This window comes from Otolemur garnettii, unplaced genomic scaffold (assembly GCF_000181295.1).
Source record: "Otolemur garnettii isolate 467f Iridium unplaced genomic scaffold, OtoGar3 scaffold00002, whole genome shotgun sequence".
NCBI classification, from domain to species: Eukaryota; Metazoa; Chordata; class Mammalia; order Primates; family Galagidae; genus Otolemur; species Otolemur garnettii.
This window is the reverse complement of record NW_003852397.1, coordinates 12,666,075-12,683,312: the sequence shown is the minus strand read 5'-3', so window position 1 is coordinate 12,683,312 and position 17,238 is coordinate 12,666,075. Positions and strand designations below refer to the sequence as shown.

Below are 17,238 nucleotides of genomic sequence, written 5' to 3'. Positions count from 1 at the left end.
TTTTGTATATATTTTTTTCTTGTTTAAATTTCAGGTTAATGTGAAGGTATAAACAACCAGATCACAATATTTGAATTTGTTAGGTGGAGTCCCTCTTGTAGTTGTGTCCCATACCCAGAAAGTGTGCCATACACACCTACATTGTGCCCATTCAGTGGAAGCACCCCAAATCCCCCCTTTACCCCATCTTGGTCCCTCTTGCCCCAACTTGAATTGAAATGGGTTTTTCTCCTATGTGTGCATGAATTAGATTATCTAATGGCTTCGTATTAATATTGAGTACATCAAATATTTGCTTTTCCATTCTTGTGATACTTCACTAAGAAGAATGTGTTTCTCAGCCTCAGCAAGAGTGAGACCCCATTTCTAAAACATAGCTGGGTTTTGTGGTAGGCACATGTAGTCCCAACTACTCTGGAGGCTAAGGCAAAAGAATCACTTGAGCCCAAGAGTTTGAGGTTGCTGTGAGCTATGATGCTATGGCAATCTACTGAGGACAACAAAGCGAGACCATGTCTCAAAAAAAAAAAAAAAAAAAAGAAGCATGTGTTTCACCTCCATCCAGGTTAATATTCAGTCATCATTTTAATGGCTGAATAGTATTTATGGTATATTTACCCATTCATGAGTTGATGGACACTTGGGTTGTTTCCACATCTTTGTGATTGTGAATTGAGCTGCTATAAACATTTGAGTGCAAATGTTCTTATGATAAAATGATTTTTTTTCTTCTGGATAGACACCTAGTTAATGGGAACACAGGATCAGTTGGATGGTCAACTTTTAGCTCTTGGATTACCCTCCATACTTTCAAAAAAGTCTGTTAGATTAACATCCCATCAACAGTGTAAAAGTGTTTCCTTCTCTTCACACCCAAACCAGCATCTTCAGCTTTGGGACTTTGTAATGTGGACTATTCTTACCTACCTCATAATGTTGTTAGTATGATACAAGAGAATCCATATACAATTGTAAACCCAATATTTACTATACAGAAAGTGTTAGATATTTATTTCTGTAAGACGTAAGATTTCCTTCCCACCTAAACCCATGTTTAAGTAAAAAGGACAACAGATAGGGACTGAGTGTGATGACCAAATAGAAACCTCCAACAATGGTTCCACCACACAGACATGTGACAATTCATGTGACAACTATCCACATAAACACCTTCAGAAGAACCAAAGATAAGGTTATTGATTGTACTACCTGGTTTTCCCATTACATCAAGAAAACAGATGCTGAAGAGAACAGAAAAGACAATCTTGCAATACCCGCAATACTCCTCCCCAAACCATGGCATGCTGTTCCAGTGCACAGAGTGGAAAGAAAATCTGTATGCCAGAGGGAAGGGGAATTAAGTGATTGTGGGGCTTTTCACTGAAACTCAGGGCCACCCTGGCACAGCAGAACACAGCAGAGGGAAGAATTCTGCTTGTGCCCACAGAGGAAGCATCTTGACCCAGCTCAGCCAGAGGGAAACATTCTTCCTAAGCCTCAATCCCTGCTAGCTCCACCAATGGCAAAAAAAGGAGTAGTCTGAGGTCTGGACAAACTTTGTAATGCAGTAGGACCTCCAGGGGTGTAGTCCCTGGGTAATTCCCATAAATGGATTTGCTCAGGCCAGTGAACATGGGGTCCACATGTCCCAAAGAGACCAGCAGGTGCACCAAGCCAGGCCTTGTCACCCCTCCCCCAACTACAGGCAGCTTGGTTTACGGACAGTCATCTTCCCACATGAAGAAAGGGGAAAAAAAGAGCTCTGAGGATTTTTGCAACTTGAGTATCAGCTCAAGTGTGATACAATTAAGTACCAACCAGATTCCTGAGTGTAAGCCTTCATTCCTGGATGGCATAGAACCTACTCTGGGACAGAAGGAAATATGCTTCACTAAAGGGAAGGATGGAGTCCTGGTGGGATTCACTGCTTATGACTAAAAGCCATTGGCTTCTAAGATTATGTTCTACTTTGGAGGATTGGTGTCCCCTCCTATATTTGTACATTTACAAGTCACATCTTTCTTTTGGATATTATTCATAAGAATTCTATTTAATTATTTTTTCATATAAATAACAAGTTGACCCAACATTATTTATTGAAGTGTTCACCAATTCATGCTGACAGAAATAGACATTTTAATGTTGCAAATTCATGTTGCAAATAATCATTTGTAAATAATTTAACTCTGGATACATCAAAATACCAAAGACATTCTTCATAAAAATAGAAAAAAATAATCCTAGCATTTCAAAAGACTCCGAATAGCCAAAGCCATCCTGAGCAAGAGGAAAATTCTGGAGAAATCATGTTACCTGATTTAAATTAACGGAGCTAATCTTAGAAACCATAAAATGAAAAGTTGAGTTATATTATTAGATGAAATTAAAATTCTGAATATGACAAAAAAAATACAAAGTCGTTTGTGGATAAAAATAAAGTGTAAAAACATCCAGAAATATATATCAAAACAACATGGGGAATCCTTATTTGATCAGAAGCTAAGGAATCCCTGGAAATAGAAAGTTTAGCAGATGACATAAAGGTCACTGTATTAATATTCATTCATCAGTGAGATTTTTGCAATATGATACAATGATAGTTAAAGATTGAAGCATATAATTATGCATTTCTGGCTTAAAGTGCCTTCTTAGGATTCTGCGTGCTGATCTTAATTCTATACTTCATTTATATCCCAAATAAATGGCAATGGAAAATCTTTCATCTGATTTTGGAAAATTTTGTCAAATCTTTCATTCTGCTCAACAGTCATATGATTTTTCCAGTCTCCAATGGTTCCTGGTAAAACAAAACAAAACAAAACAGGGAAATTGCCTAGGTGAAGTTTTGTGATGGGGTGGGAGGTAAAACAAATATATAATGCCGTGTTGGGAGAAATATTTTTCCTACTTTTTTCTGCCCATTTAACTCCCAATCACTCCTCCATGTGGCTAGTACCCTTCCTTCTCCCACTCTAAGGCTAGCAGGTAAGTATACTTACCACTACAATTGTACTCTAAACAGATAGAATCATCACCTGCCTTCTCAGGACTAGCACCTGGGAAACTGAAAATTACTACAACTTGGTCACTGTTTTGTTTCAGGTTCATAATGGTTACCATATCATTTAAAAAAACCCTGAGATGATCAGACATCCCTGAGGTAATGTTTCCTAAAGAGGACATGGATGTTGATCGAATTTTAAAAAATAACCTAAGGTCATACAGTTTATTATGGCAGAGGTGAAATCATTCCACCCTTACCTCATTTAAATCTGATATAAACTAAAACTAAACTTTAAAAGATACACAGTCAGTATGAGGAATAGCAGCTGATAGAAAGAGAAGAAAGGAAAGAAATACTGATTTGAAAATCACTCTGACCTGAAATACACAGTGGGGCTGAAAGAACCACGAACATAGACACCCAGAGCCAGAGAGCAAAGGACGGTCAGGTTGACCAAATCCAGGACAGACTCTTTGTGTCTCTGCAAGTGACCACAGGGATCACTTCCACAAAGTGGGAGTGGTCATTTGCAGAGACACAAATAGTGTCTCCAGGATTTTGCTCACTCGTAGTTTTCTTATAGCCATTTAAATCACTCATGTTCAGGATTTCCTAAAGACACAGAAACACAGAAAAATGTCTTCTTCTAAGTACAAAATGCAGCGCGGTAGAGCTGGGCAGTGGCCTCAGCATGTAGAGACATTAGGGTGTGCTGGGACTAACGGCCGTGGGTGTGTCTCTCCTTAGGTCAGCTCAGCGTTACCTGTGCTGAACATATTATAAGAGAAGGAGAGATGAATGTAAGGGAAGGAAAAACCAATTTCGAGAAATACAAAGCCAATATTTATTGCTTCTCGATATAAAGTGTATAACTCTATGAAACCACTAAGTGCGAAAGCTATGTCTATTATTGCGTGTAATACGAAGTTAACAAACATGAAATATAATGTAGAATGACTGTGTAATTAAAATATTTTAACACATTCAAATTTGACAATTGTATGGAGAATTCACGCATTCTAAAACTCTTTCACCAGAGGTGAGATAAATAATATGGAACTATAAATTTATTTAAAGTCGGATCCTAGTTTAGTAAAAGACATGTAATAGCCTATCCCAATAATAAAAGCTCTAATGTGTGTCGTTCACTGACCCCTGTCAGAGAAGCAGGATGAATCAGGGAGATGCCAGAGTGGCCCGTGATGGCTAACGGGCTTGTCACTGCTTCACTGTCAGGTGCTGGGCCTTATTTAGGAGGGGAATGCCTCCAACATGAAGTGAGCACCTATTTGGTGGCAGACAGACACTGTGCTTGGCATTGGTAGATTTTCACAGGTCATTCAAAGACCTTGTGATGTCAGGGTACTCATTACATTCCCCGTAAGACCCAGATAAGAAAGTTTCATGGAGAGCCCCAAGCAGAAAGCATGGAAAAGAAACCCGTAGAGAAGTGAAGAGGCCCAGGAGGGCTTCAGTGTGTGAAACTTGGGGAGGAAAATACAATTAGCTTCATCTGCACCACAGTGAAAAGTACTGCATTCAGTGCCTTACTGCTGACCTTTACCTTTGCGAAGGAAATGGCCTTCTCTTCTAGTTACCCCAACCCGGGTGTTTAGGACATTTTCATAATTTGCTAGTGGGTCATCCTTCATGCTCTCAAATGTGGCCTGTCTCACCACATCATCCACGGCCTCCCCACTCAGATCTTTCCCCAGAAATTTGCAGAGTTTTAACACAGAACTTCTGAGATCCTGAAACAAATCACAGTATAATAAGTGATGCACGTTGTTGCAGAGGTGACACAGGCAAGGGTCGCAGGTAAGCATTACTGTGGTTGTGAAAAATGTAGGTGCTTCTGCTGGTCATAAATTCTTAGTTGGACAGTGTGACCTGACTTTCTTATTCCTTGCTGACAAATCATTCAAGTGCCTGCTGTTTGAGAGCTCAATTCACTAATTGCACATTTGTCACTGTCTCTGTGTTCATGGCAAACCCGTGGGGTGTTCCTGCTGTCTGTCAGGCACTGGCCTGGGTGACGGTGCAAGTGAACACAGGGATAGAAGGAAATCAGTGTTGGGAGTTGAGTCCAGGGATCCAGGGCAAGACAGTCGTTGTCCAAGAAATTTACAGTAAAAAAGAGAAATGTAAGGGTGTGGGGCAGGACACAGATATAAATGGGTTCTTATCTAACAAAAACAATCAGTGTAACTTGGTTCTGTGTACCCTCAATGAATCCCCAACAATTAAAAAAAATAAGAGAAATTTATTTGGGGTCTTGAAGGAGAAATAAGAATTTCCCAGGTAGACAACACTGGAGATGTGCTTTCTGAGTACAAGGGAACAGTGCACAGTAGGACAGTTGTGTGGCATCATGAGCTATGAGGCCTCGGGAAAGTCAGAAACTTGGCATCCTTGGGGCTTGGTGGAAACAGGCCTGGATGAGAAAGGAGGAGACAGGACTGGAGAGAGAAGGGCCAGATGTAAGGAGGGCTGCAACTTGGCACATGGACTCGCACATGGGATCCTATTTTGGTCATTCAAACAGAAAGAGGAAGTCAAGTAGAGGCCTCTGAGATTGATTTTCCTTCTGGAGGGAAGGTGGGAACAGAGCGGGGGAAAAGCCCTTTTGGTCCAGTCCCTCTGTTCCTGCATTAGGTGCTTCCCGGGAGGACGTGAGTTTGGAGCCCTGACGACCATCCTACAATCATGAGGAGAGACCTCACTGACACAGCAAGTGGGACGAAGGGGGAAGGTGGGAAATGCTGGAGACCTTCCTGACGTCCCTGAGCTGTCACGCCCCGCCTGGGGACAGCCTGCTCTGCATTTCAGTGACTGAGCAACAGTCTTCTTGTATTTTAGGTTGCTTCTATTGACTGTTTCTGGGGGCCAGATTATCCCTAATGAAATACAAATTTGTTCCAGTTTATTTAATTCTTTTAAGATTTACAAACCCTCATCCATATACACAGAATTTCTTACATACTTACCCTTTAAAAAATAATTTTAGACTTTACATTAACTTACAATTAATGACAACCTTGGAGACAACATACAACATTGATACAAAAGATTGTCTCACATTAAACTTCGTCTTGGATCTCAAAGTCCAGATTGTTCTGTTGGTGTTGTGGGAATAAACTACACATGCATTAGCCCAGGCTGGGTTAGAGCTTAGATCTGATCACAAACGCAAACTTCTCTCACCTTCTTCATCTCCTCGTATGCCATGAACTGAATATTGAAGTGGCTTCTGTGCTCATACCAGCCTCTGATATGGTCAAACCAAAGGCCTCCTTGCACTGTGGAAAGAAGGTGTAAGTAATCAGATAAATACATTGAGTGAATCCAACTGTTTATGAGGTCTGACAAACTCTAGTATCCAAAAGGAAAATCAACTTCTGTCTCTGGTTTCCAGATTTTCCTGTTCACAGGGTTATGGGAGAAGCACTTAGCTGCCAACTGGAAACAATGGCATAAAATCAAAGACAAATTCATCTTTTAATAATGTACTTTGTATGAACAGAAAAGTAGTCTGAGGTGGAGCAAGGAAGAACCAAGAACGGAGCGTAGTCACGGGAACTATTCCTCTCCTTCCCACTGCTCTCCCTGTCCCCAAACCTATAGACACAGCCATCTTCCCTCTCCAGGTGCCACCATAGGGTCCCTGAGGAGTCCCTTCAGCTCTGTCCAGTGGACCACAGCCTAAGCTTAGTCCTCCTGTGTTAGATCCTCGTCTCTGTCTCAGCAGGTCTTGCTCGTGCTCACCCAGCTACATTTGATCCTTAGAAAAGGATGTGGATGGGAACTTACAGACAGACATTTGCCACATGCAAGATGCAATGACAAAGAACCCACCAAACACAAACTCAACCGAGCTCCCTTCACAGCTGAACTAGAACAGACACTGCTGAGCTAGTGAGACACTCACCTGTCTTCACTTTTCACGATAAATGATTTCGTAATGTAGACAATGTCTTGAGAGGCGTGTGAGAGTAGAGGAATTTGCATGAATGACAAGACATGGTCATCCAAGACAATCCTATCAGTGAACTTGACACCCTGACCACTGCCCCCCCACTTTACTCTATTTCACCACCCTTTTCTCCTCCCTCCAAGTTCGTGAAGCTGAAATCTCACCATGGCATAAAACATTTATTATTTAGTTAATAATATCTGTTACCTTTTCCTTCTAAAAATTGTTTCATAAACTCCTCCATGGTATCTCCAGCTTTAAACACTGCATACATTTTAATAAAGTGAAAATATGAACACAAAACATCCTTAGGGTTTCTGTATAAGTACACAACCTGCAAGGAAAGAAAAGAATTATTGTTTCTGATGCTTTCATTCATCACAGCTTCATCAGAATACATTTCAATTGGGTTAAGCCATTATTTTAAGGGTCTTAATTCCTAATCACGTCCCGTACATTCTCAGCCCTCCCCTTCACATGTAGCGTTTCCCCTTCTCTGCCAGGCCTCTCCCTTCATGCCTGGCTTAGTGACTATTAACTGTCCTTCAAGACACATCTCAGGAGTTACTGCTTCTTAACTCCCCAGCAGAGAGCAACTTCACTCTCTTGCCCCTAAATCAGAACTAACTCACTTGTGCATGTGAAAGTGCTTCATAAACCATAACATATATGAAAATGGGAATAACTTACTAAAACGGTTTTAAATGCCTTGTAAAATTTAGGGTTTGCTTTTCTCATTCTTTAATGTAAGGTTCACATATTTTACTATTACATCCTCATTGAGCAAAACATAAGAGCTTGGCACACAGAAGTTACTTCTTAACTATTTTACACCATGAAACTATCAAGAAAGATTTGGTGGCTTTTGTTAATTTATTTTTATGGAAACACAATTGCTCTGTTGCCCAGGCTAGGCTGTAGCGTTAGCCTTGCTTACCCCAACTTCACATTCCTAGATTCAAATGGTCCTCCTGCCTTAGCTTCCCAAGTAGCCATGTCTACTTGTATCCTCAAAGAGCCTCCACGTTTGGCTATTTTTTTCTATTTTTTAGCCTACAAAGAGCCTCAAAGTTTGGCTGATTTTTTTCTCTTTTTAGTAGAGCCAGGGTCAGTCTTGTTCACCTGGTCTCAAACTCCTGCATTCCAGGGATCTTCCTGCTATGGCCTCCCAGAATGCTAGAATTACAGGCATGAACCTCTGTGCTCGGTTTTTTATTAATTTTTTGTTGTTTGGTTTTATTGGGGTAGTCAAATGAAACAATAAAAATGAAGAAGGAACACAGAAATATTTAGCTGGTTGTAATCAATTATAATATATGTAAACACCACAGCACTCAGACCAGTCTGAAAGATTCATTTTTAAATTGTCTCTGTAAACAACCAGAATGAATCACTTCCTAACAACAATTATGCAATCCAATCATACTGGAATACAAAAGATGATCCATTTCTACTCTAAACCCCAGCTACATGGCTCATTCTATGCCTGCACAGGCTATTCAGAGGTTCTGGATAAAACTGAAGCTCTTGCACCATTGTTATTAAATGAAGTATAGAGTTTTTGTTACCCCTCTTGGGAGACTTCCAAAAATTAGAAATGGAGAAGCTTTCATCCACTTGCGGCTTCCCTTGGCATTGCTGGGAGCTAAGGCCTAATGCTGTGAGATAAGGTGGTGGATATAGTGTTCATCTGAGGGTCTCCTCATCCCTCAGTGATCCCCAGTGGAGTGGAAGGAGACTCTTCAGAGGTGTAATGTCAACAATGGTTGACATTTTTTGAAGGAAATGAATGGCCCTCTAGGACTTGAAGAAAAAAATTCCTTTTAGTCTCTTGCTGCGATTCTTTTGGTCTGAGAATGGGTTCGTGTCGTGAATTCACTTGCTTACATAAAAAGAACAGACCAAAAAGTGGCATGAATGGGTTACTTGTGCCAAATGTCCTGGTCCTGCCTCATGTTATTGTTACAGGAAAATGGGGGAAGAGATGGGGATTGAGGAAAACATAAAAAGTTCCATTTGGATATTTTAAATTTGAGATAGTGATTAGCAATACTATCTGAGACATTAAATAGTTTTCATCAGTCTAGATTTGATTAGAAAGCCAAATATGTGGAGATATTTTAAGTTATGTGATTGGATAATATTACTTCGAGATTCACTGCAGAGGGAGAGAGAAGGAGAGGCCAAACACCTGAGAATCTTCAGCACTAGGAGGTTGGACAGAGACGGAGAAACTGGTAAGGGAGAAACAAGCCACAGCATGCTATGCCTATTAGAGAAAACTCCAAATAGTAATTTCTACATGGTGTATCTATTTCCTTACAAGACAGAAAAGCCCTGGTTAGAGTGGAACAGGATCAGTTAACTCATCATGTCAGGTTGGAGTGGAACAGGATCAGTTAACTCATCAGCTCAGGTTGGAGTGGAACAGGTTCAGTTAACTCATCATCCAGTGTTGTCATCAAGGACTCAGAGTCTTCCCACGTGTTTATGCTGACAAGCTAACTCTCCTCCATCTCTATATGGCTATTGCTCTTTCTTCCCAGAGCCTCTTTAAGGAGTAAAGAGACTTTCCCCAGAAGGCCCTCAATAAACTTTTTTCCTTGCCCATTGGCCTTAAGTATGTTACAACGTGAACACTTGAAAAGGACTAAAAACAATAAGAGGTAGCAGCAAAATAACCAAGGGCTGAAAGTCACAAATTAAAGTAATTCCTTTTTCATTCATTCAACCTCCAGCATTGTTCTATGTGCTCTGAATACAGGAGAAAACAGACCTATACCTCTGTCTTGAAGGTTCTACATTCTGGCTAAGAGGACTGAACATAAATGAGTAGATAAATAGATACCAGATGGCAATCAGTGTTGTTACTACAGGGAGGTGTGTTATAGAAGAGGGTGGCTGAGATGGGTGAAGGAAAATGTCCTAGGAGTCTAAGAAGTCAGCACCAGGAGGCATGGCAGGATGAATGCCAGGGTAGGCCAACTGTAGAGCCTGAGCTCTAAATGTTAAGGAGGCCCTAACTCTCAGGCTCTTCCTAGGGCTGATCCTGTATTTGCATGACCCTGAGTGCTCATGCCTCCTTAAATGTTGAGCCCAGGGCCTTGTTAGCGTCTCCCTTGTCTGACTCTGCCAGAAGATCACTCATGTGAACTTGTTTAATCACAGGAGGGACAGGCATAGAACTAGAGGGGAAGTTAATGAGCCGAGGGCTGCCATTATTAGTAGATCATTAGGTGGTCATTGATCCAGAGAAGAATGTGAAAAAAGAACAGAGCGTCATTGTAGAGAAGAATGACTTGTTATAAAGTTTTCTTACCTTCAAAGTTACTAAGTCTTTAGGGAGAAGAGGCTTGGGAAATAGTTCAGGAGTGTCAAAGGGAAGCTGGGAAGGCAGCAGGGGTGAAGGCCCCGAGAGAGTGCCAGTGTGGTGTGATGTGTGTGTCTGTGTTTGTGTGTGTGTGTGACTATTAATGACAAATTACCTCTACTACTTACACAATCCAGAAAGAGACAAGGTGAAAAATTAACTCCAAACATTATAAGAACTCAAATGCCCACTGAAAATGAAAGTATGTAACATCTGGTCCATTTCAGCCATTGCTGTTTCTGGACAGCTGAATGAAAGTGGTGTGCAGGTAAGGAAGCACAGTGAAGCAGGCAAGACAGCAGGTTTGGGAAGGCGGTGACAGTATCTCTATTCCCTACTTTGGCTTTTTTGTCCTTCAATCCTCTTGGCACCAAGTAGTATGGAAGGTGGGTATTGAAGAGACGAGGAGATGGCCTTTCACCAAGATCCTCTTTTCCAATGCAGTACTCCAGAAATGGGACTCTATATATTGTGTCCAAATGTGCAGTTCTTGTGCGATGTTCTTCAAAGTAAATCAAGCTTAATATCTGCTTAGACCAGACAGTTCCTATAAAGGAAATAATTTTGTTTTTAATAATGTATGTATTTCACAAAAGTATATGCGATCAATTTGCAAGTCAAAGAAAGTGATTACAATGGGTAATGGTATTTTCATTTATATAGAGTGACATATGGCTATAGGAGAGCAAATATTACTTTCCCTTTTCTTTTTAAGGAGATGTTTCATGCCAAACAGGACAGATGTTTGTTTCTTAGATGAAGGTTTGTTGTTTGACTCCTCCTGTGCACTTTCTTCTGATCTGTATATGTCACCTTTCAAATTACTTTCTGTGCTTACCTCTATGTTTTCTTCTTCTGTCCTACTCCTAGGGCATTAACTAATTTGAGCAGAAAGAAAAGAATTGCTGTGCAGAAGTAACTTCTAGTATTCCTCACTTTCCCCATGATTTTTCACTCTGCCACTGATTTCTGCTTAAGGAAATGGTGTTTCATTATAAATATCTACAATAGGACCACTGACACCCACATAGAGACCGATATCAAACGTTAATAGCTACAGTTAGACCATTAGCTTTTAGTAGGATTAGAGACAAAGGTTTAGATGAATTCCAATTAGAGTAGATATTTAGTTTTGTTATACTTCTTGTGCTTACTTAATATATGGGACCGTTAAGATTTAAAACACTCTAGTTTAATGGTGGTGCTTCTTCTCTTTTCAGTTCAAATGCATTGAAAAGACTAACCCCACCACAAGTCACAAGTCCCAGTTGGAAATTCGGCAGATTTCTGCTGTGAGAAACCAATCGCCCCTCAACAATTCCCAGCCTAACCTTGGTTTCCAGAGATACTCAGTCCCCCTTGGTAAACTATTGCACCTGTGGAGTAAGAGCATTGTTGAACATACATCCCTTGCTGGCAAGGACAAGTGATATTTACCTTCCATGTTCCTCTTACTACCTAAAATCAGCAGCTGTCATCTTCAATGTTGCCTGCAGAAGACCATGACCACATGAGCCTACATTCTACCAGAGCTAGACCACATATTCTACTGAAAATGTATTGATATGAAAGTCTAAAGAGTTTCTTCTAACCTCTCTTCTTTCTGAGATGACAGATACTGCTTCTACAAAACACATCACAGCTACAAGGTCACCAGCCGTGGTCATCAAGGGATTGTTAATGGGAACCTGGTATGGCCGCAGGTCTGTGGATATTGAAGAACAGGAGCCCTGGAAGAATGTATGCTTCCAGTGACCCTGGGTTAAAGAGGCTGCCTTTCTTCTCCCTCCTCTCCTTCTTTTTCCTTTTCTGTTTCTACTTGTCCTACCCCCTCCCTCCTTCATTTCTATATTTTTGAGGTTTTGCCCACTTAGAATGTCAGATGTTCAAGTGACTGTTAATCCTCCCTATAGTTCCTGCGGCATTAGCACCACGGATTCATTCAGCCCCTCCCTCGTTTACTAGTATATTTGTTTGATTCTCATTTTCTATTTCTATTCCTACCCCCAACCCTACCGCAGCAACTAGTCTATTGGTTTAAAGTGTATTTATTGTTAAAGAGTATTCTTTTGAAATGTGTGTTGTTGTAAGAGCTTATATTTCAACTTATATTTCAACCATCTTATGTGTTATCAAAATATAGCACATGAAATAAAACTGAGTGCAATACACAGAACAGAAAATGGAAAAGAAGCCAGGCTTTAGTCAAACTGGCTCATCAAAAGGAAAGTCAGGCAGAAGAAAAGAACGGAGGCACCAAGCCAGAACGTAGATCCACAGGCAGAAAATGAAAAACACTAGGAAGTGGCAAGAAGGGAGACTGCCCTTTACTGTTTTCCTATATCAGTCCTTATTTAGCATTTTCTTGAATGGAACAACATTCTATGACCTAAACACAAACTTAAAATGTTCAGTGTTATTCTGTAATAGGATAATTAGCTTTCCTCCTTTCTATGCTTAGTCATTAAAGATGGCTTCAAATATATGTCCCAAGTCTCTGATAGATGGTAAATATTCTTTCATTCTTTCCCAGTGCACTTCAACATTCAGACTTTCATGGAACTTCTAAAGCCCAAAGTGTTTAACATTTTGTTTGTTCTCTTGCCCAGTCATAAATAACATAACTGCTTTGCAAAAGACCTTATTACCCAGGAGACTGAAGAGTTTCCTATTTCCAATGGATTAAGAATATATGGCCATATATACTAGTGAAAAATCTAACTTCTATCATTGTAGAAGTATCATTTTATGTTTTAGATTAGCTATGGGAAGAATGAACTTACCAGATTTGGGGTATGTGACTATGAAGACATCATCATCTCTAATTTCTAAATCATCTAATTTTTCTAAATGGTCAGTTTTAATTGCAACACGAGCCAAAGTAAACCCTTTAAATGTGAATAAGTCTGCTTCTAAATCTTCCATAATTCTGTACCTGCAAAAGATACATAAAATTCTTTGAATGAAACAGAAGGAATTTGTATCTTGTTTCCATCAATATCCTTGCTTCTGGTTATGTTAAGAAAAGAAATGGCTTCCTTATTTTTCCCATAGACACATAATAACCTTGTAGCTCTAAAAACCAATTCTGGGTGAGTCGCTTGCCCCAGTTCACCGGACACTTCTGCTCAAGCAGTGGGTCTTCATTTTCTGTGTATATTCTCCATTCATTCAGGCACAGGGAAAGGAGATGAAAGTACTTACTGTAATAGTGTCCAAAATGATGTTACCAGAGATTTGATATACACTACACGGTAAGCAAATTTAAGCATTGCACTTGAACAGGCATAAGAAACACCTGTCTCTTAATAGAGAGTCCTTCATCAGATGGATCTTTTCCTTTGTGTCTGTAACTGAAGTTGAGGGCCTAAGTTTTAGCCAATTTATAGAAGCTTTTCTTTGCATAACTTCTGGAGTTATCAGGTTATGATACATTCTGACACTTTTTCATTAAAGTTTGATTTTGTTTCTTAACTTGTAATTTACTTGGAGCAACGGGGTAATTCAACCAGGAAATAACAGATATGAATCCATTCATGGAATCCTGGAAAATTGAAGATAAGCTATTAAGTTGTCCGTGATAACAAAATAAAGTTTGGAAAACAGTAAGAGCACACAGGAAATCTTTCACATACTGGGTCCTATATGAAAAGTGCCAGAGTGAAGATTTTAAACCAAGCCTTGTGAGTCATCATTTACCTAATGCCTTTCATTATTTTATTATTTCAAACTGTGAGGTTTTTGTCGACTTAGGAGTTCTTCCCTTGGAACGTCAAGTCTTTTCTTCTTTCTCTGATTAGTTGATCATTCCAATCAAAAAAGAGCATGAGAAATATACAATTCCAGTTATCTTGGACCAAGAGTCATCCCAACAGAAAGGGAAATTAGTAATTTTAAAAGTATATTGTGAAAGTAGCAGTATAAATGGAAAATCTGATTTTGATAACTTCTCTTATCAAATGAGATTTATAAAATGTAAAAATTAGATGGAACCCTCCATGTGCGTTTCTTGTCAAAGTAAGGAGCAGGGAGAGAAGTGGGGAAGAGGACAGCAGAGAGAAAAACTTGCTCTGTCGCTACAGTTATTTAAGGAGCCTCTTTGATGCCCACAGTGTCAAAGAAGAGCAGCCTAATTTACCTCTGTTAGAGCCTTGATTTGGGCTCTGCTATTAACATCTACTGGAAAGCAGGAGAGTTCCCTGGAAAGCAGCCAATCCCATGCCTTGGGACTGAAACAATAAGAGTGCACCTGGGCGACCTTGGTCTTTCCATCAAGTAAACATAATTTCAGTGCTATTGGAATAGTGCTAAAGGGATAAAGAGATCCTAATAAGGACAGCTTGTGACCCAGAAGTGACAATTGGATGACTAGAAGGCACAGAGGATTATAATCATCTAGGAAAAGTAAGCATGATTTTAAGAAGCAAGAGTCTATGATGATGATGTCATTAACAGGAAGGGACACAACCTTCATGGGATGTGCAACAAATTCCTAAATCCCCTATAGTCCTTCCATGACTGCCATGTGGAATTCTAATCACATATCAGTCTTTATATCCATATAGGGTCAGAAGAGATTAAACTTTCACTCTTCACAGATGATATGATTGCATATCTGGAAGATACCAGGGATTCTACTAAACTCCTAGAAGTGATCAAGGAATACAGTAGCGTCTCAGGTTATAAAATCAACACTCATAAATCTGTAGCCTTTGTATATATCAACAGCAGCCAAGCGGAAAAAATAGTCAAGGACTCTATCCCGTTCACAGTAGTGACAAATGAAATATTTGGGAGTTTACCTAACAAAGGACGTGAAAGATCTCTATAAGGAGAATTACGAAACTCTAAGAAAAGAAATAGCTGAAAATGTTAACAAATGGAAAAACATACCATGCTCATGGTTGGGAAGAATCAACATTGTTAAAATGTCCATACTACCCAAAGCAACATAGAATTGTAATGCAATCCTCATTAAAGCTCCACTGTCATACTTTAAAGATCTAGAAAAAAATAATACCTCATTTTATATGGAATTAGAAAATACCTCGAATAGCAAAGACATTACTCAGAAATAATAAGAAAGCAGGGGGAATTACATTACCAGACCTCAGACTATACTATAAATCAATAGTGATCAAAAGAGTATAGTACTGGCACAAAAACAGAGAGGTAGATATATGGAACAGAATAGAGAGCCAAGAGATGAATCTAGCTACCTACCGTTATCTGATCTTTGACAAGCCAATTAAAAACATTGAGTGGGGAAAAGACTCCCTATTTAACAAATGGTGCTGGGCTAACTGGCTAACTGGCAACCTGTCGAAGACTCGCACTAGACCCACACCTTTTACCACTAACTAAGATAGACTCTCACTGGATTAAAGATTTAAACTTAAGACATAAAACTATAAAAATAATAGAAGAAAGAGTAGGGAAAACACTTGAAGAAATTGGCTTGGGTGAAAACTTTATGAGGAGGACCCCTCATGGACTTGAAGCAACATCAAAAATACACTTTTGGGACCTGATCAAACTAAAAAGCTTCTGCACAGCCAAGAACACAGTAAATAAAGTAGGTAGACAGCCCTCAGAATGGGAGAAAATATTGGCTGGTTATGCCCCCAAAAAAGGTTTAATAACCAGAATCCATAGAGAATTCAAACGTATTAGCAAGAAAAAAACAAGTGATCCCATCTCAGGGTGGGCAAGGGAATTGAATAGAAATTTCTCTGAAGTAGATAGGCACATGCCCTACAGATATATGAAAAAATGCTCACCATCCTTAATCATCAGAGAAATGCAAATTAAAACTACTTTGAGATATCACCTAACTCCAGTAAGATTAACCCATATCACAAAATCCCCAAACCAGAGATTTTGCCATGGATGTGGAGAAAAGGGAACACTTCTACACTGCTGCTAGGAATGCAAATTAATTCATTCTTTTTGGCGAGACATCTAGAGAACACTTAGAGAACTAAAAAGAGATCTGCCATTTGATCCTGCAATTCCTTTATTAGTTATATACCCAGAAGACCAAAAACCACATTACAACAAAGATATTTGTATCAGAATGTTTATTGCAGCCCAATTCATAATTGCTAGGTCATGGAAGAAGCCCAAGTGCCCATCGACCCACAAATGGATCAAGAAATTGTGGTATATGTACATCAGGGAATATTATTCAGCCCTAAAGAAAGATGGAGACTTTGCCTCCTTCATGTTTACATGGATGGAACTGGAAAATGTTCTTCTTAGCAAAGTATCACAAGAATGGAAGAAAAAGTATCCAGTGTACACAGACCAATTTTGAAACTAATTTATAGCTTTTGTAGGAATGTTATAACCTTATTATAGCCTTAGAATATGGGAAGGGGGGTGGGAGAGGGGAGTGGAGGGGAGTGGATGGGGATAGGGAGGGTGGTTCGTGGGGTCACCTCTATGGTTTATCCTACAAGGGTACAAGTGAATCTTTCTAAAAGCAGAGTATGAATGTCTTAACTCAATAACTAAGAAAATGACATGAAGGCCACGTTAACCAGTTTGATGAGAGTATTTCAAAATGTATATGAAAACACCACATTGTACCCTGTGATTGCATTAATGTACACAGTTATGATTTAATTAAAAAAATCTTAGGCTCGGCGCCTATAGCTCAACCGGCTAAGGCGCCAGCCACGTACACCTAAGGTGGTGGGTTCGAATCCCCAGCCCGGACCCGCCAAACAACAATGATGGCTGCAACCAAAAAATAGCTGGGCGTTGTGGTGGGCGCCTGTGGTCCCAGCTACTTGGGAGGCGGAGGCAGGAGACTCGCTTGAGCCTAGGAGTTGGAGGTTGCTGTGAGCTGTAATGCCACGGCACTCTACCCAGGGGGACAGCTTGAGG

At 39.9% G+C, this 17,238-nt stretch overlaps 1 protein-coding gene across 1 annotated transcript; it reads right to left on the bottom strand.

Annotated features, from left to right (window-relative positions):
• Nucleotides 1-2,675: 2,675 nt before the first annotated feature.
• Nucleotides 2,676-13,272, bottom strand: LOC111724932 (amine sulfotransferase-like). The gene is made up of 6 exons (XM_023512537.1): nt 13,131-13,272; nt 10,686-10,894; nt 7,185-7,311; nt 6,209-6,303; nt 4,569-4,755; nt 2,676-2,797 (listed from the first exon to the last, which is right to left on the bottom strand). Exons 1-6 carry the CDS (start codon nt 13,270-13,272, stop codon nt 2,676-2,678), a joined length of 882 nt encoding a protein of 293 aa, XP_023368305.1.
• Between the last annotated feature and the right edge of the window lie 3,966 nt (nt 13,273-17,238).

Coding starts and splice junctions, on each gene's coding strand:
- LOC111724932 (XM_023512537.1), bottom strand. CDS start 13,272: ATGGAAGATTTAGAAGCAGACTTATTCACATTTAAAGGGTTTACTTTG. Junction 10,895..13,130: donor AGTCACATACCCCAAATCTG/GTAAGTTCATTC, acceptor TTTCCTTTATAG/GAACTGTCTGGTCTAAGCAG. Junction 6,304..7,184: donor ACAATTTTTAGAAGGAAAAG/GTAACAGATATT, acceptor TTCTTTCCACAG/TGCAAGGAGGCCTTTGGTTT.